This window comes from Musa acuminata, chromosome BXJ3-11 (genome assembly GCF_036884655.1).
Source record: "Musa acuminata AAA Group cultivar baxijiao chromosome BXJ3-11, Cavendish_Baxijiao_AAA, whole genome shotgun sequence".
NCBI classification, from domain to species: domain Eukaryota; kingdom Viridiplantae; phylum Streptophyta; class Magnoliopsida; order Zingiberales; family Musaceae; genus Musa; species Musa acuminata.
In genome coordinates this window covers 23,492,304-23,509,798 of record NC_088359.1, presented here as the reverse complement: position 1 = coordinate 23,509,798, position 17,495 = coordinate 23,492,304, and the positions used below count along the sequence as shown (strand labels likewise).

Below are 17,495 nucleotides of genomic sequence, written 5' to 3'. Positions count from 1 at the left end.
GGTAGAAACTATGATCATCAATCGTGATTGTACCATCTGTCGCTATTAAATTATGTGATTAACAAAAGTAATAAATGTATTCGGATTGATTAATGCATCATTATACAAAATGATATGAATAGATGATATTTCGGTAAATGCATCATCATCATTTCCTATAAGAGGTTCACATGAGCAGATCAAAAGGTCTAATTCAGACTTCAAAATTTGATTGTAATAAACATACCCGGTTGATCGATCAAGCTTTGGATGCACCAGAAGTCTGAGCCAGCTCCTCCAACAGTTCCTTTTGCTCCAAGGTTGCACATGCCTGCAAAAAAGTATTTTGTTTTTGAAGATCAATACGCAACACAAAGCAAAAAGTAAAACAAAAAACAAAACAAAAACACAAAAGTGCACCAAAAGCCACAAACAGATTGTGTTCTATAAATAAATTAGGCATTGTTCATTAAAGAAATATATACAAAATGAAGTCCATTCTGAAGTCATAAAAGCCAAGGCTTGCTACGACCACATATCGACGGAGCCAATGGATTATATGACAACCCCAGAATCAAACTCAATATGATATATCAAGCAGAGATCTGCAATGGAACCTCTTACATGGAGAAAATAAAGCTGCAGCAGGCACCAGTTCTTTTTTGCATGGTTAAAAATAATTTTAGAAAATGACGGCAAACAGCATTTTACCAAAGCCAGTGGTGTCAATGGCAGTGACAAGCAATAGCATGGAAGTCAAGTTGAACTTGGATTGTCAAGATTATAAAAGTATAAAGCATGGTATAACAAGGTTAATACACTCAATCTCCATCTTGGTTTCTGCAACTTGAGGACCAATATCTCATCAAAATATTGATTAAAAACAAACGTGCAAGAGGAAGCGGCTGCCTAAGAGCTTTGGTGAAACAATGGAAATTTTAGAACATATGCTCAATGATCATAGATGCTTATTCTTCTTGCTAGAGATCATAGCCTCCTCACCTCCTCAAATAATACAATGTACTTAAGGCAGTAAGGACAAAGAGGGCCCAGAAATTATGCTGCCATATAGATGTCCAGACATGGAGGTGCAGAGATTGGACATAATATGAAAAGATGCACACAATCGATTTAAAAAGACTTTGTATGGACTTTTCAACTTCTTACTGTAAATGTGGATAGATGATCGTTAAATTATGGTGCAGCAATTAAAACTTTTATCACCTGAGAAATTATTTCAAAATCTAACATTAAGAAACAGCTGAAGTAATATAAGCGAATGAAATACACTTGAAGATATATTAACACCAACTCAAACCTGAATAGCTGCCTCAATATCTCCAGAGAGGAAGGATGTGAGCTCAAAATTCATCTTCAAGCGATGGTCGGTTACTCTGTTATCCTATAGAGAAACGTAAATGTCCATTATGCAAAATCCAGTCTCTGAACTTAAAATGTCTTTGGTTGGACTAATCAGTCTGGTGGGTACCAGATTTTGGTCATTTACCTTGTAATTGTATGTCCTTATTTTCTCTGCACGGGCACCAGTGCCTATCTGCAATTGTTGAGACTTGAGACAATCATTTAAGCATGCATCCGACAATAAACTCATCATGGGGATTCACATAACACTATCCAGGCCAAGAAAAACTCCAACATCAAGTAGATGAAAGCAACCCCATTCAGTCCAACTATTTAAGAGGTCCCAGCACAGCAGTCTAAATATTTCTCCTATATGGTAGTTCAGTTGGCAATCTCAGGAAAAAATGAGGTTCAATTTAATCATAAGCAGAAATATGGTGGCATGATCTAAGGTGTGAAGAGATTATGACCTTAAGTAATTGATATGAATGATGAGTTCTGATTTGTGATTTCACATACATAAACAAAAAACTTGTTGTTCCACAAGAAAACATGCAATGCCATTATATTTCTTAGAAGTTCTTCTTGCAAACCTGTGATTTCCTCTGGTTCCTTAATGATTCTTGCTGCTCCCTCACTTTAATCTCGTAACTGCAATATATATTGCGGCAATGAGAAACTTAGTGTACATAATACAAAAATGAGATATTTCTATAACAATAGCAACACAACCTTTATTCCCAGCCATCTGGGATCAACTACAAAGATTACTTTTTGCAGCATTTAGCTCTATTTAAGTTTAATTAAAAGTTAATCCATTGATTATTGTCTTTCTCCACCGTTTTTTATCATGTTTTCTTTTGCATCCACTCACTCCTATAATATCTTGGTTATAGTAGCAAATAAGTTATAAGTATCACTTTATATTAATAATATATTGAAATTACTTTAAAAAACATATATATTGAAATCATGTTCGGATAGAACCACTTCAGCAGACGAACTGCAAATAATCTATCAGGTGTGTTGAAATCTTCTTCTAAAAATAACTCACAGCTTCGCTCTTAGTAATTGAAAAGCACGGTCTTTGTTGCGAAGCTGGGTTCTTTCTTCGGTACAGAAGATCCGTATTCCTGTTGGTTTATGGAAAAGGTCAACAGCTGTTTCCACTTTGTTTACGTTCTGCCCTGCATCCATGAAGATCATAAAAAATTTATTATCATACTAGCAAAGGTAGACCGTGGCAGCTACATGATAGTGTGAAAGAAAAAAAAGGAATATACTGAGACAAGCCCTGCTCTGTCTAGAGAAGGGTTTCAGCAACGTGATTTTTTACCTCCAGCACCGCCAGATCTTGCTGTTGTCAGTTCAATGTCTTTTGGATCAATCACCACTTCAACTTCATCAGCCTGAGTATGTATACGTATGTATATCAAACTATAAAAGAAAGGCTTGCTTAAAAAATGTCTTCGTTATAGGTAAACTATCAAAAACTTCCCAAATAAACCAAATCATCTGCTAGAATCTTGTCTACATATATTAGCATATGCAATGACTAGGTTTTGTTCTTTCTGCACAAGAAGTCTGTGGTAAGAAGTCATAACAATATCAACAATTTATGGTATTATGGGTAATAACTAATTATACAAAAAAAGAACCTTTTTATGCGTGTGATCAAACTAGCACCTCTGGCATTATTGCAACAGTTGCGGTTGATGTATGCACACGTCCTTGAGCTTCAGTCTGAGGTACACGTTGAACACGGTGAACACCTGACTCATACTTTAACTTACTATAAACTCGTTTTCCTTTAACTTCCATCACAAAAGTCTTGTATCCACCTTTTTCAGCCTGAGACAAGCTCTCTATTTTAAATTTGGCTAAGCATCATGGGCTTATATAAGCTAGTCAAAGACATACCTCAGAACTAGAAATTGTTGCATACTTCCAAGAATTTCGCTCGCTATATTTCTGATACATGCGTACCTGAAGCATGATCAATATTATTTAAAACAAGAAGCTTCTGTGAAACAGCAGATGAGTATGTTAACCAATATGTTACCATCTTAAGTACTATAAAGGTTGATAATAACTAGTACTTCTAACTCTTTATCAGTTAAACAAAGCTTTCAGAAAATGCATCTTTGCAAAACTATACTTAATGATTATGAATGTTTCATCTACCTACAAGATCACCAGCCCATATTCCTGCCTCATCACCACCAGTACCTGCTCTTACTGCAAAAGAAGCAATAAAACATTAGTATAGTCCTTCAAGAGCCTTTCTTTGGCATAAACTAGAAAAAATGATGATGATACGAGAATGATTCACTTAACATTCGGACCCCATAATCCATCCATGATATAATGAGAACATGTCCAGTGATAAGAAATTCATTGACAAAAAAGAAGATGATATGTGGGTTTATTTGCTACGAGGGCCTCCTTTTATGATACCCAAGGATGAAGAATACTCCCCACTTCCATTCATACCTATCCATTGCATCTTAAAATTAGTCAAGTTATGGAAATAAAAAAAAAAAAAGTCTGGCAGGTATGTTTAGGATTCAAGAATCCAGCTTCCAAATGACTTGCAACAAAAAGTTACTAACAGCTAAAAGGATCTTGTGCTAAAAGTAACAGTGAGGTACAAATAGTACCACATAGCATATGTGCCACCATATACTCATTCATTATTAAGAATAAAAGATAAAAGGCAGCATGATGAACATGAGATTGCTACTGAAAACTAAGCAGATTGACTTGAGAAGACATTTTGATGGAAGCTCAATGATTGGATTCTTGATAAGGAACACTTATACAACATTGACTGAATCCATTTATAAGATGAAAATAGTCATTAACTAAAGGAATTTAGTAGATTAGAAGGGATAATTTGAAGTTTCAAAATCTATGCTGATAGAATCTATTTTAACAAATGCACGTTTATTGTAAGAATGTTTGAGTTATTGGTGATGTAGGTCACCATATAGCATATCCTCACTGTAAAAGGTAAGAATATAAAGTATAGATCACTTAAGGTTCTAATAATCCTCAAAATAAAAAATTATCAATTACCTTCAAGTAAGATATTGCGGGCATCCATAGGATCAGTAGGAAGCAATAGCATCTGCAGACAAAATTTTGAAAGTTAATGTGAAGATTTGTTTTGGATGTACAACCAGAAATCGGAATTCTCTCCACATTCCATCCTACTACCATAACTGAATAAAACAGCACTTTTTTATTTGGCAACAATTTTTATCAAACAAAAAGGACAATGTGGTAACAATGTGAGCATGACTCATGAGAAGATTAAGAAATATTAACTTATAGAAAACATGAACTAGTTAATACCAAGAAATTCTTATACATGGTGAAAATGGAGCAAATAGAAAAGCATAGTGAAATCTAGAGATATAATGAAGCAGATTCTAGAAGGGGAATGATAAAATATCATACTCCATGGTTAGCAAAACACAAATGAATGGAATTTCAAATTTTAGCGGACTTTCTGGTTGTGACAACTCAATGTCTGTGAAATGTCCTGTGATATATCATTAACAAGGTGAAATGTATTAAAAGAAACTATCAGTTTTGAATACATTTTGTGAAATTACTTTTTTGGACCATGATCATCCACAATAACATCACAACAGCTCATAAAGGTCATGTGCAGAAGACAAATGAAAGCTGCAACAAACTTAGAATTTACAGATTAAAAAAAAGATGTTGCAGAATGGTACATGGATTGGGGCCTAAATAGCTTTTCACCAAAGCTCTGTTGAAGCTTTATCCTTTAGGTATAGTACCTAAGGAGAGCATATAAGGCATACAATTATTTTATGTTAGCTACCTCGTGTTATAACAAACTAGAGCTTTGTGTCATGTAGCTATTAAGTAAAGACACACTCAAAGGTTATTGATAGATCAACATTTTGGTGTTGAAAATAATGTACTCTATGCCTGCAGGGCCCTCACCATAATTCTCTCACACTATAATAGTTAAGATGATAGGACAAACATCTGTTTGCTAAGTGTAGAGGATAATCTAACCCTAGATATATCACTTTATCATTAATAAAGTATATGAGTTACATAAAACATAATTAAGCAAAGGTCTTAGTTTAAAGAACAATGGCTTAGGTCAAGACCTTCAACTTATCCTCAAGATCTTTAAGCTGTTCGAATAACATCTCCAGCTCGTGAGATACCAATTCAGCCATATCTAGGTCGCTCCCATCCTCTTTTGCTAAAGCTATTGTCAGACAAATATAGGCCTTAATCAGATATCTCAAATTGTAAGGCAATTTGTAAACATGATCCAGAAGTGCAAACCTTTCGTTTCTTCTATTTGTCTCTCACATTCCTTGAACTTCCTGAAGTTCATTACTACCTGATTTTTCGGAGCACAGAAATATTTTTTGTGATAATAATTGAACACTTAACTTTTTTCATTGATTTAATGTGTCCTGATAGGCCACAATAGAAAATCAAAAAGGCCATCACATGAAATTCCAGTACCTCATCAAGTTCTGCCACAGATTGTGCAAGCTTCTGATACTCAGTAGGATTTGAAACAATATCAGGATCTGCAAGCTTGACCTACAGTGACAATAGTACGAGACTTCTTAAAAAGGAACTATATTTTTAATCAAGAAGAGAGATTGGTGCAATTTCATAATTCAGAATGGTGTTAGAACGCTTTGACTTATTGCACTTTTTATCCATTTGTAGAATCTCTTACATAAACAAAATGATTAAACATTAAATACATCAATTACTAACTACAAATGCCATAAAGGAATTAAAAATAGTCATTTCAAATGCACGTGCTAAGTTGTATGCAACTATTTGCATATAATGAGCACAAGCATACCGACAATTCTTTCCAAGTTCTTTCAGCAGAATCCAACTTTGATATCAGATATGGTTCCTGTAATAGCACATCTATTCAGTTTCAATAAATCAGGTAAAAGAAGCAACAATAGTGAAAAAGTACATGTACGAAGCCAAGACCAACATGAATATAATTAAGGGAGGTGCATAATACTTGAAAATTTCATGTAAATTAAGCATGCTACAAAATTTGATAATGATCAGTGAAATATATGTCAGAAACGAGTGATATTATGCACTGGCAAAGTAGAATAAATATAATAAACATTATGAATATGTAACATAGAGACTTTTTAGGCAACTTGAAATGCTCAATGCATGAATAGGGAAGAAGTAAGAATCTGTTAAACGTAAGTCTCAGCCCACTGGTTTGGTAGCACTGACTCCAAGAAATCTGTGAACTCTTTCTTCACTTCTAGGCCAGAATCACTTGTTGGTAAATTTCTGCCTGCTTATCTTCTAGGTACTTATTATACCTTGACAAATTCTAAACCTCCTTTCATCATTATTGGCAAAAAGGCTTTCACAATTCCATGACTCAGGAAAACAGATCATGCAAGCACAATTATATTTTTTTCCTAATCACATTATTAAGCCAACAAAATACCCCAGACAATCAATGCAGAGTTTATGTAATAAGTCAGGACAGTAACTACTGCTGATATGCAGGATGATGCTACGTATCACTGAGAAGGTTCGCTGGTCTGAATAACTTTGATACGCCATTCTAATCTATGATCAGATCCTTTGAGCATATTTCTATTGTCATTAACCTATTAAGGAAACATCACAAGAAATCCAACATCCAGGTAATTTTAGTTACAATAATGTGGCTTTACCATTTAGTGACCTTCTTCCACATACAATTCGCATCTGACAAAAGATGCTTTAAAATTATTATTCAGGTCAACTTGGGAAAAAGTTAAATCTTCATCCAATCAACCAAAAAAAAGGACATCATAAGTGGCAACAATAGCATGAAAGCAGCATAATAAAACCTGGCAACTACCAACATAAATAGAAAGAATGCAGTCGAGCATGAGAAATTCTTCAGAAAACTAAGTCAAGATCACAGCTGTCTAGTATCCGATGATAATAAATCGAAAGACATGATAGAAGGTTTCGGATAGAGAAATTACGGCCATGCAAACGATGCCAGGGGGTGCGGCTCTCCTCCGAGGCATACTAATCAGCGCTTCCTTCCTCCCCCTCCTCCTGCCGCCGAAGAGATCCGAGCGCGAAGCTCCGTGATTCATCGAGATGGCCGGAGCGCGAGGCAGAAAGCTGGTGAACAGGCTCTCCATCGCTCTCGGATAGGACGCAACGAGGAGGGTTTCGGACCGAAGGGATCGAATTTAAACACGGAAGCAAGCGGATAAATGTGCGAAGGCCCATTTCGGGCCCATCACAACACCACAGGTCCGCGAATGACCGCCTCAACCGTGATAATTGTAAAGGTTTGTTCAGCCCCTCTGTAACATCGTCTGCATCAATGAAGCGCGGTTGTCGTTAAAACCGGGGTTAAGTGGACAAGTTTACAAGGGTCCCATGGCAACACGTGGTCCGTGAGAGACCACATGAGCCAAGAAAAATGTGCGGGCTGACTCAGCAAGTACCCTACCGTCGTCCATCACTAGATAGTCAAAATTGGTGCTCGTAGTTAAAACAAGGGGTAAAGCGGACAGAGTCAGCATTTCAGGCCCCTTATTGGCAACATGTTCTTTTTTTTTTTTTTTTAAATGAACGGCAATCCCATTTTGCTATTAACAATTTTTCACTATGGATCATACTTTAAAATAAAATAAAATATAATTTTATTATTTATAATTTCTCAATTCTCAATCATAACCTTATTCTCACGACTTCTTATTTCATTAGTTGGAATCTTTATTCTCACGATTTCTTATTTCATTTGTTGGAATCCTAATTATTTGGGATGTGGCTCGTTACTCAAGGGCATAGAAGAAGATATTCATCACTCGTCGCTAACTACCCTTTGACACTCGCAAAGATTATATATATATATATATATATATATATATATATATATATATATATATATATATATGATGAGGGTATTTATGTCTATTTATATTTTTAGAAAACTATTAAAAAATTTAAAATAGAGTTATAAATAGTAAAAATATGTTGCAAATATAAATCTCTTCTTTTATTTGTAATCTCATTTCAAGAATTTTTAATATTTCTAAAAGACCCCTATGTAAATGGACGTAAATATTCTTTAACTTATCACTTAATTCTAATAAAAATTTTAACTCCTTTCATAGAATCATTTTTCTTCTCCTTCTTATTATTATTATTCTCTTCGTAATCATTTGAGCATATTTTATCGTTTGTGATATAAAATAATTAGAAAAAGATAAATAATCAAATAGAAAGATGGAGGATGAAATGAATTGTATGAAGTAATAATAATTGAAAAGTTCCGAAAAATAAGGATATGATTAGTAATCGAAGATGTTCGAATCGTAAAGATACTAAGGGTAGGTGAATTAGTGCTTTGAAGATAAAGTTTTGATTTGAAAATTTGATCAAAAAATATGTATTGAAAATGTATTAACTTAGAATGTGAGTAAGGGTAGTGGGCAACTTAATAATAAAAAGAAAAAATATAAAAAGAAATGTAAATCAAATTTATAATGGTTCGATCGTCTTAACTTACATCCACCCCCGATTCCTCCTCCCTCAAGACCACTGGCTTTTACTACTGATCTTTTTGTCAATGGGAGAAGATTAACTTACCTTGTTACAACTCTTTCTCATTTTCACAGACTTAAAAGAGAACATTTACATCTCTCTTTTACAAAAAAAACCTTATATCTCCCTTAGAATGACTTATAAACTCAAGAAAGAAAATACTTAACATTTTAAGAGAGTTTACATAGTTAAAATCATATATTTTCGTGCTCTTCCAAACATGAGTGAGATATTTATAGGCTCCAAATGACTTTAAAAATAGAGCCAAAACTATAAATCCTCAGGTCTTGGGGGTACTAGCGACATTACGGCCTGCATCAGGGGGTACTACTGCTTGACAGAGTTTGGGAACTAGGACTCTAACGATACCAACACCTTCTTGGGCGATACTACCGCTCGACAATCTAGCAGTACCACCACCTGATAGCTTGGGAACCCGGGCTTTAGCGATACCATTATTTGCTTGGGCGGTACCACCGCTCAGCCCAACTTTAGGTTATTAAATTAGCATTTTAACATATCCAATTTAGCCTTGGTATAGGCCCAATGGGCTCTTAATTGGCATGGTTACGCTCCAAAACTAACTCAATTAGACACTAAAACGATTTCGATCAAAACATAACAATTACAATAATGAAAACTATGTTGTTCGATATGTCATTTGTTCATCTGGTACTTTGTCCAAACCTCCGACGTATTGTCACACCTGATTTTCTTGACACAATGCTCAATCCTTCTAGCCCGATGCCCGAACTTTGACTCGATGCTGTCACGCCCCCCCCCCCCCCCCCCCGAATTTTCACATTCAGGAGGTGTGACCCTGTCTAAAATCAATAATATTATAATTCATCATTAATTCAATCCAGGATCCAATCTAACAATTTGAGGATACTAAGAATCATTCAAAATCAATATTCACAATTTATAAACCTGTACGTTACATAAATCATAATCCACTTCACTCAAAGATTCACAAAATCTAAAGGCAACTCAACTAAACATCAACCACAACACAAATCCAAAATCATAGAAATATATACAATCGTAAAAAAGATAATTATTTACCATGAGTTCTTATCCTTATACAACTTAAACTTATCATTCCAAACACATGAGCGGTCCGTTAAACTTTTACAACACATAAGTATCAACAGATCCTTAACATTACATCAGAAGTAAAGTATACTATACAACAAAAACCTATCATCCAACAAAGATTAGCTCAAAAATCTTCTAGCCTTTCACTACTTAAACCCAATTCTAGCTTTTCAGTGCGTGACAAGCTACCCTGAAAAATTTATATAGCAACGGGGTGAGCATAAAGAGCTCAGCAAGCGACTAACATATCCATGACGATAGGAGAAGTTCAAGCAGGCTTAGTATCAAGATACAAAAGTAGAAATACAAGTGTTCATTTAAAATCATCTCATTTGATATAAAATCACAAAGGTTTACCTCATTCAAAAACAGGCATTAGATATAACAATAGGAGAAAAGAAATTGGAGCATTTCATTGGCAAAAGAAGTATTTAGGCATGTATCAAATGGCACATGAAGTATTTTGGCGCATATCAAAGGCGTAAGAGTGTTTGGAGGCATAATAATGACAAACGAAACACTTCAAAGTATAACAAGCGAACCGAATAATAAACACAAACTTGTATGTCATTTTTAACGTAGCATGCATTCCATTTTTATCCAAAGCATAATATGAACTCATAAACAAAGCTTTGGATATCATATCAATAAACATAGAGGGCACTATGGGACCACATACATAATGTGATTCATCCATTTCTGGATGACCACCAAGCATAAGTCTCCCATGTCTGGGAGCTCCATCCACCCACGTCTGAGTGAAGTCAATGGGGCCGGCAGAGCAATCGCAGGCTCTAAGCATAACTCTCATTACCATTTCTGACAAAGGTTCACAATATCCCATAAGACACTAGAGTACAAAAGGGTAGTATGAACAATAACATTGACACATATCAAAAGCACATGCGGAATAACGAAGATATGCATGTGCCTTTATCAAACAAGGAAATGCAAACAAAGCATTACATAATAAATTTCAGATATACAATAATTTCAGGATGAACAATACAAGAACTTCAAAGGACTAATATAAAGCTCAATTGAAGAAGAATTTAGCAGAAACCAAATTTCCAATAGGATGAAAATTGAATAGGCAAAACCCAACAAAGTTTTCAATTCTGATAGAATTTGAATGGTACATTTCCTGAATTGTTTGAGTGACCAAGCATGCTCCAAATCACTAAAAATAAATGTCATTGGAAATCTGTATCAATTTATTTTCGGATGAACTCAGATTTATGATTTTTTGAGTTCTTAACAGAAAGTTACAATAAATAGAGTAAACGAAGGTCAGAATTGATCATCCCTATTTTGTAGACTTGATAGAATAAATTTAAACAGATGTTTCAGAAGGCAAACATACTTCAAATTTTTTAAATTATATGTCAAAAGAAAGATATTTGAATCCATTTTCCAAAGAACTAAATTTTGTATAATTCAGAATTTTCACTAGAGAGTTATGAGCAATTTAGTAATAGAAGGTCAGAATTGATCATCTCTGTTTTGCAGAATTGATAGAATCAATTTAAACAGATGTTTCAGAAGGCAAACGTACTTCAAAATTACTAAATTATATATCAAAAGAAATATATGCGAATCTAGTTTCAAAAGAACTAAGTTTTGCATAATTCAGAATTTTCACTAGAGAGTTATAAGCAATTTAGTAACAGAAGGTCAGAAATTTCAGTCCCTATTTTGTAGAATTTGTAGGGTTAATTGAAACAGAAATCTTAGTAGGCATTTAAACTCCAAATCATTCAATCTCAGTGTCAAAATAAAGGTATTTGAGTCTACTTTCAAATGGATTAGGCTTTGCCTAAATCAGAGTTTAGTGCTAAAAGTTAGATCCAAAACAATGTATAGAAGTCAGATTATTGAAAAATTACAGATTTATAGCTTTATATCAAAACGAAAGAAGGTATGGTTCTCAGTTGAAATCTTTCAAAATTTGCAAAATAAAAATAGAAACAGAGATTAAGGTTACTATGGGATGGGGTTAGAACACTTGCCTTAGATGAGTTTGATTCCCAAATATAGGGAGTTGATGTAAAACCTCAAACAAAGTTTCCTCCTCTTCTTCTTCTTCTTCTTCTCTTCTTCTTCTTCTTCTTCTCCTCAAACTAACGTTGGCTGAAAGTTTCTTTTTAATGGTGCCTTAAATTACTTAGGTTTGGCTCATGCTAAAATAGTGAGGTGGCAAGCATGCATGGGGGTTTAGGTTTCAACTTTAGAATAAATGCAAGTGGCTCATCCTTGTTAATGACACATGTCCTCCATTTTATTTTATTTTATTTTTATTTACTCAATTCTAAATATTCTATAAATCATATCAAAATTTTATTATTTACTCTTAGGTCCTTAGCCATAAACTTTAATATAATATTATTTAATAAAAAATATTAAATAATCCTCATATTTACAAACAAGCATTTACTATTTTTTTTTTTTAGATGGGGGATGTTACATATGCTATCCGGCCCTATTGGGAAAAAACCTGTTAAAGCGGAATATTATTTTCCCTCTTTGTGTATCAAAATTGGTTCTTCATCAAAATACCAACTTGATATCCGAATGAAAATATCAACCAGCACAGCATAAACAATAGAGCAAAAAATCAATCACACAGTAAGACCAAATCTTTTAACGTGAAAAACCCAATGTGGGAAAAATCACGGGACCGTAGTCCACCTCAAACTTCCACTATCAATAGTAATGATAATAGGTTTACAATAGGTCTTCTCTAGAATAACTAGAGGATCACAATAACATCAAGATCATAGATCTTGGCTCAAGAATAGCATATCTTCATTGTACATGATGGATTTCCTCATAAGAGAATTCTAGGTCTCACAAAGTGGGTATAATAGGAAAGTATCTCAAAGAGGGTAAAATATAGATCAACACCGTTAGGATTGTAGAGCTTACTACAAGGATTCTTCGTATAAAATTTGGACCAAAACTGACAACGTTTGACCACCGATCGTCAAGCTGAAATCTCAAAAATCTTACATTCTCTCTTTATTTCTCTCTCCTCTTTTCTCTGCATACCGCCGCACACGCTCACTGCGCCCACACACGCTCACTGCACCAAACCTTTCTTCTTGTTTGCTGCCTACAACTATTTTTCCTTTTAATTAATAATTTGATTTGGGCTCCAAAGGTCCAATTGTCCAGGCCCACATATGGGCTGAACCCAACAATTCTCCCCCTCCAGCTCATATGGTGGGTTGTACTAAGCCTGCTCTTCGCCTACATACTTCAAACTTCTTCTTATGTAAAGATTTTGTCAACATATCTGATTCATTCTCATTAGTATGCACTTTTTCCAACTGTAATTCTTTCTATCTCAAGCACATCACGAATCCAGTGATATCTCACATCAATATGCTTGGATCTAGAATGATATGTTGAATTCTTGGAGAGATGAATGACACTCTGACTGTCATAGTAAACAGTATATCCTTCCTATTTCAAGTTCAATTCCTGTAGAAATTTGTTCATCCATAAAGCTTCCTTGTAGGCTTTAGTAATTGCTATGTATTCTACTTTTGTGGTTAATAGAGCAACATAATTCTATAACTTTGATTGCCAAGAGATTGCTTCCCTTGTAAATATCATCAAGAACCTCGAAGTAGACTTCCTGGAATTAGTATCACCTGCCATGTCTATATCTATGTACCCTTCTAACACAGGTTCATCATTACCAAAACATAAACATAATTTGGAAGTACCTCTTAGATATCTTAACATCCATTTCATTGCTACCAAATGTTCCTTTCCAGGATTTGAGAGAAATCGGTTGACAACTCCAACTGCATGAGGTATATCTAGCCTAGTACAAATCATAGCATACATCAAACTACCTACTGCAGATGAGTAAGGCACTCTGGACATTTCTTCTTTTTCTTTCTCGCTTGTAGGATATTGTTTCGAACTAAGATTGAAATGACCTGCAAGTGGAGAACAAATTACTTTGGCTTTACTCATATTGAATCTTTCAAGAACCTTTTCAATGTAAGTCTCCTGAGATAGCCAAATCTTCCTTTTCTTCTTATCACGAAGAATCTTCATGCCAAGTATTTGTTTCACCGATCCCAAGTCTTTTATGGCAAAAGACTTACTTAGCTCTCTTTTAAACTTTCCCATTTTTCCAATATCATGGCCAATAATCAGCATATCATCAGCATATAGCAGTAAAATAATAAAATCATCATCTGAAAATTTCTTCATAAGCACACAATGATCAGATGTGGTTCTATCATACCTTTAACTTATCATAAAGGAATCAAACTTCTTATACTATTGTCTAAGTGCATGTTTGAGTCCATATAAGCTTTTCCTAAGCTTATACACCATATTTTCTTTTCCCTTAACTTTGAAACCTTTTGGTTGCTCCATGTAAATTTCTTCTTCTAAGTCACCATGAAGAAATGTTGTTTTTACATCAAGTTGCTCAACTTCTAAATTCAAGCGGGCAGCCAAACCAAGAATAACTCGGATAGAGGATATTTTCATAATTGAAGAAAATATTTCTTCAAAGTCAATACATTTCTTTTGACTGAATCCTTTCACAACTAGTCGTGCCTTGTATCTTTGTTGTGAGCTATTGTTTTCAGTCTTCAATTTATAAACCCACTTATTCTTGAGAGCTTTCTTCTCTTTAGGAAATTTTATCAAGTCATATGTGTGGTTCTCAAGCAAGGATCTCATCTCTTCTTGAATGGCTTTAACCCACTCATTCTTATGCTTATGTAGAATAGCTTCTTGGTAAGTTTCTGGCTCTCTCCCATCAGTAAGCATAACATACTCATGTGGAGGATATCTGGTAGATGGTTGTCACTCTCTAGTGGATCTTCTCAATGGAATCTCAACTGGTGGTGGAGGTGATTGTTCAGTTGGTTCAGCATCATTAACTATAGGTGTATCATCACTAGTATTCTCACCACAATCTTCTTGTTCATCTCCCCCATGATCATCATGAACGACAGGTGAAGGAACTAGACCCAAACTCCAAGGAATATAAACAGAGGTTTTTGGCTTCTCAATGTTATCACCATCATTAAACAATTGGTCTTCAAGAAACACAATATCTCTGCTTCTAATAATCTTCTTGTTCACTAGATCCCATAATCTATACCCAAACTCTTCATGACCATATCCCAAGAAGATACATGCTTTTGCTTTACTATCAAGCTTGGTCCTCTCATTTTTGGGAATATGAACAAATGCTTTACACCCAAAGACTCTTAAGTGATTATAAGATATATCTTTTCCTCTCCATACTCTTTCTGGAACATCACCTTTCAGAGGAACTAATGGAGAAAGATTTATCAGATCAACTGTAGTTCTCATAGCCTCCCCTCAAAATGACTTTGGTAACTTAGCGTGGGAAAGCATACACCTAATCCTTTCTTCAATGGTTCTGTTCATCCTTTCTGCCACACCATTCTATTGAGGAGTTTTAGAAACTGTTTTCTCAAGCCTGATATCATGGAACCTGTAATAATTCTCAAAAGGACCCCTATACTCGCCACCATTATCTAATCGAATACACTTTAGTTTTCTGCTAGTTTCTCTTTCAACACTGACATGAAACTCTTTGAAAACATCGAGTACCTGGTCTTTAGATTTCAAAGCAAAAGCCCACACTTTTCTAGAATAGTCATCAATAAAAGTAACAAAATAAAGAGTACATCCAAGAGTTCTAGTTTGCATAGTACAAACATCAGTATAAACTAAATCAATAACATCTGATCTTTTAGATGATGGATATGTATGAAATACAACTCTATATGTTTTTCCAGCTAAGCAATGATCACAAGATTTAAGAGATGTACCTTGCAACTCTGGTAAGAATTACTTTCTAGCAAGAGTTTGAAGTCCCTTCTCGTTGATATGCCCAAGCCTCTTATGCCAAATATATATATTTTCACCTTTTTGAATTATATTAATCTCTCCTTTATATAGCTTAGCTTCCATGACATAAAAAGAGTTAAGTTTCTTTCCTCTTGTCGCAGTCAGAAAACCTTTAGTGAGTTTCCATTTGCTTTTACCATGTGCAAAGCCCTCATCATCAAGTCTACCGATAGATATCAAGTTAAGACGAATATATTGGAGTATCAATTTGCTCCCAATACTGGTCTCCAAGCAAACATCTCCAATACCCACAATCTTAGATGTACCACAGTTTTCCATTCTGACATTACCAAAATCACCAGTAGTGTAAGATCTAAAAAAAATCACCATGAGAAGTGACATGAAATAAAGCACCAGAGTCAATTACCCAATTACTGTCCTAAGCTATAAGACTAACACAACCTTCATCATAGATAATAGTGATATTACCTTCAGCAGCAACTGTATTAGTCTCTTTCTCATTTTTCTTCAGTCATTCTGTTCTCGCTTTCAAAACCTACACTATTTCTTCATGTGACCTAGCCTGTTACAGTGAAAACATTGTTAGGATCAAGAGCAGTAAGGAGGGGGGGGGGGGTGTGGGGGTGAATTAGTGCAGCGGATAAAAACGTCAACTTCGTCAAATCTCTCGTACAATAAAAATCGTTTCCGACGTAAAACCGATTTCGGAAACTTAGCTTGAAAGCATACGTAAATGTATTGAAGGCAGTAAGCTATTGAAGGGGTTTGCTGTAAGGTAATAGCAGGAAACAAAATGAAAACCAGAGAAGATGAGAGTTTATAGTGGTTCAGTCAATCGTGACCTACATCCACTCCTCCGATTCCTCTTCTATCGAGGCCACCGGCATCCACTAACGATCTTCCTTTACTAAGCGAAGATCAACCTCCTTCTTACACCCCTCTTCTCCTTTTACCAGGTTTAGGAGACAACCTTTACAAGTACTCACTCTCCTCTCTTAAACAGAATTCTAACACTTAAGCTAGAGGAGGAAAATTCTAGAGATTGCAGCAACGTTTTCTCTCTTTTAATCTCTCTATGCTTGTATGTTTTACCCAAGGATGGGAGAGGTATTTATAGGCTCCAAACTGGTTTGAATTTGGAGCTCAAAACTATCATCTCCCGGATTTCTGGGGTCTTGGCGGTACCACCTCCTGACTGGGGCGGTACAACCGCCTGGCAGCTCGGAGACTGAGCCTCTGGGCGGTGCCACCGCCTGACAAGGGCGGTTGCACTGCCCAGTCTCGCTCGGAGACTGAGCCCTGGCGGTGCCACCGCCTGACTGGGGCAGTTGCACCGCTTGGCAGAGCTCGGAGACCGAGCTCAAACGGTTCCACCGCCTGTCAGGGGCGGTTGCACCACCCAATCTCGCTCGGAGACTGAGCCCAGGCGGTGCCACCGCCTGACTGGGGCGGTTGCACCACTCAGCTTTCCTGGGAGAGACCATCTCCTGGGCGGTGCCACCGCCGACCCTGGTGGTGCCACCGCCTGGCCGGAATTCTGGTCCGAATGGGTTGATCCATTC

At 35.7% G+C, this 17,495-nt stretch overlaps 1 protein-coding gene across 2 annotated transcripts; it reads right to left on the bottom strand.

The window, feature by feature from the left end:
- On the bottom strand, positions 1–7,577 carry LOC135652459 (peptide chain release factor APG3, chloroplastic-like). 2 transcript variants are annotated; one of them, XM_065173396.1, is made up of 15 exons: positions 7,380–7,577; positions 6,221–6,277; positions 5,866–5,946; positions 5,680–5,737; positions 5,496–5,599; positions 4,420–4,471; positions 3,530–3,579; positions 3,262–3,327; positions 3,028–3,192; positions 2,678–2,750; positions 2,396–2,528; positions 1,935–1,992; positions 1,487–1,549; positions 1,298–1,381; positions 1–310 (listed from the first exon to the last, which is right to left on the bottom strand). In XM_065173396.1, the coding sequence occupies exons 1-15, from the start codon at positions 7,542–7,544 to the stop codon at positions 239–241; spliced, it is 1,281 nt and encodes a 426-aa protein (XP_065029468.1). In that variant the 5' UTR covers positions 7,545–7,577; the 3' UTR covers positions 1–238. The 2 variants fall into 2 exon arrangements, with proteins under 2 accessions (XP_065029468.1, XP_065029469.1); XM_065173397.1 differs by having other exon boundaries at positions 1,487–1,534; positions 7,380–7,576.
- Between the last annotated feature and the right edge of the window lie 9,918 nt (positions 7,578–17,495).

Excerpts from the sequence above, each read along its gene's own strand:
- LOC135652459 (XM_065173396.1), bottom strand. The coding sequence starts at position 7,544 with ATGGAGAGCCTGTTCACCAGCTTTCTGCCTCGCGCTCCGGCCATCTCG. Across the intron at positions 3,328-3,529 it reads GAATATGGGCTGGTGATCTT|GTACGCATGTATCAGAAATA; the intron begins GTAGGTAGATGA and ends ATCATGCTTCAG. Across the intron at positions 1,550-1,934 it reads GGAACCAGAGGAAATCACAG|TCTCAACAATTGCAGATAGG; the intron begins GTTTGCAAGAAG and ends GATTGTCTCAAG.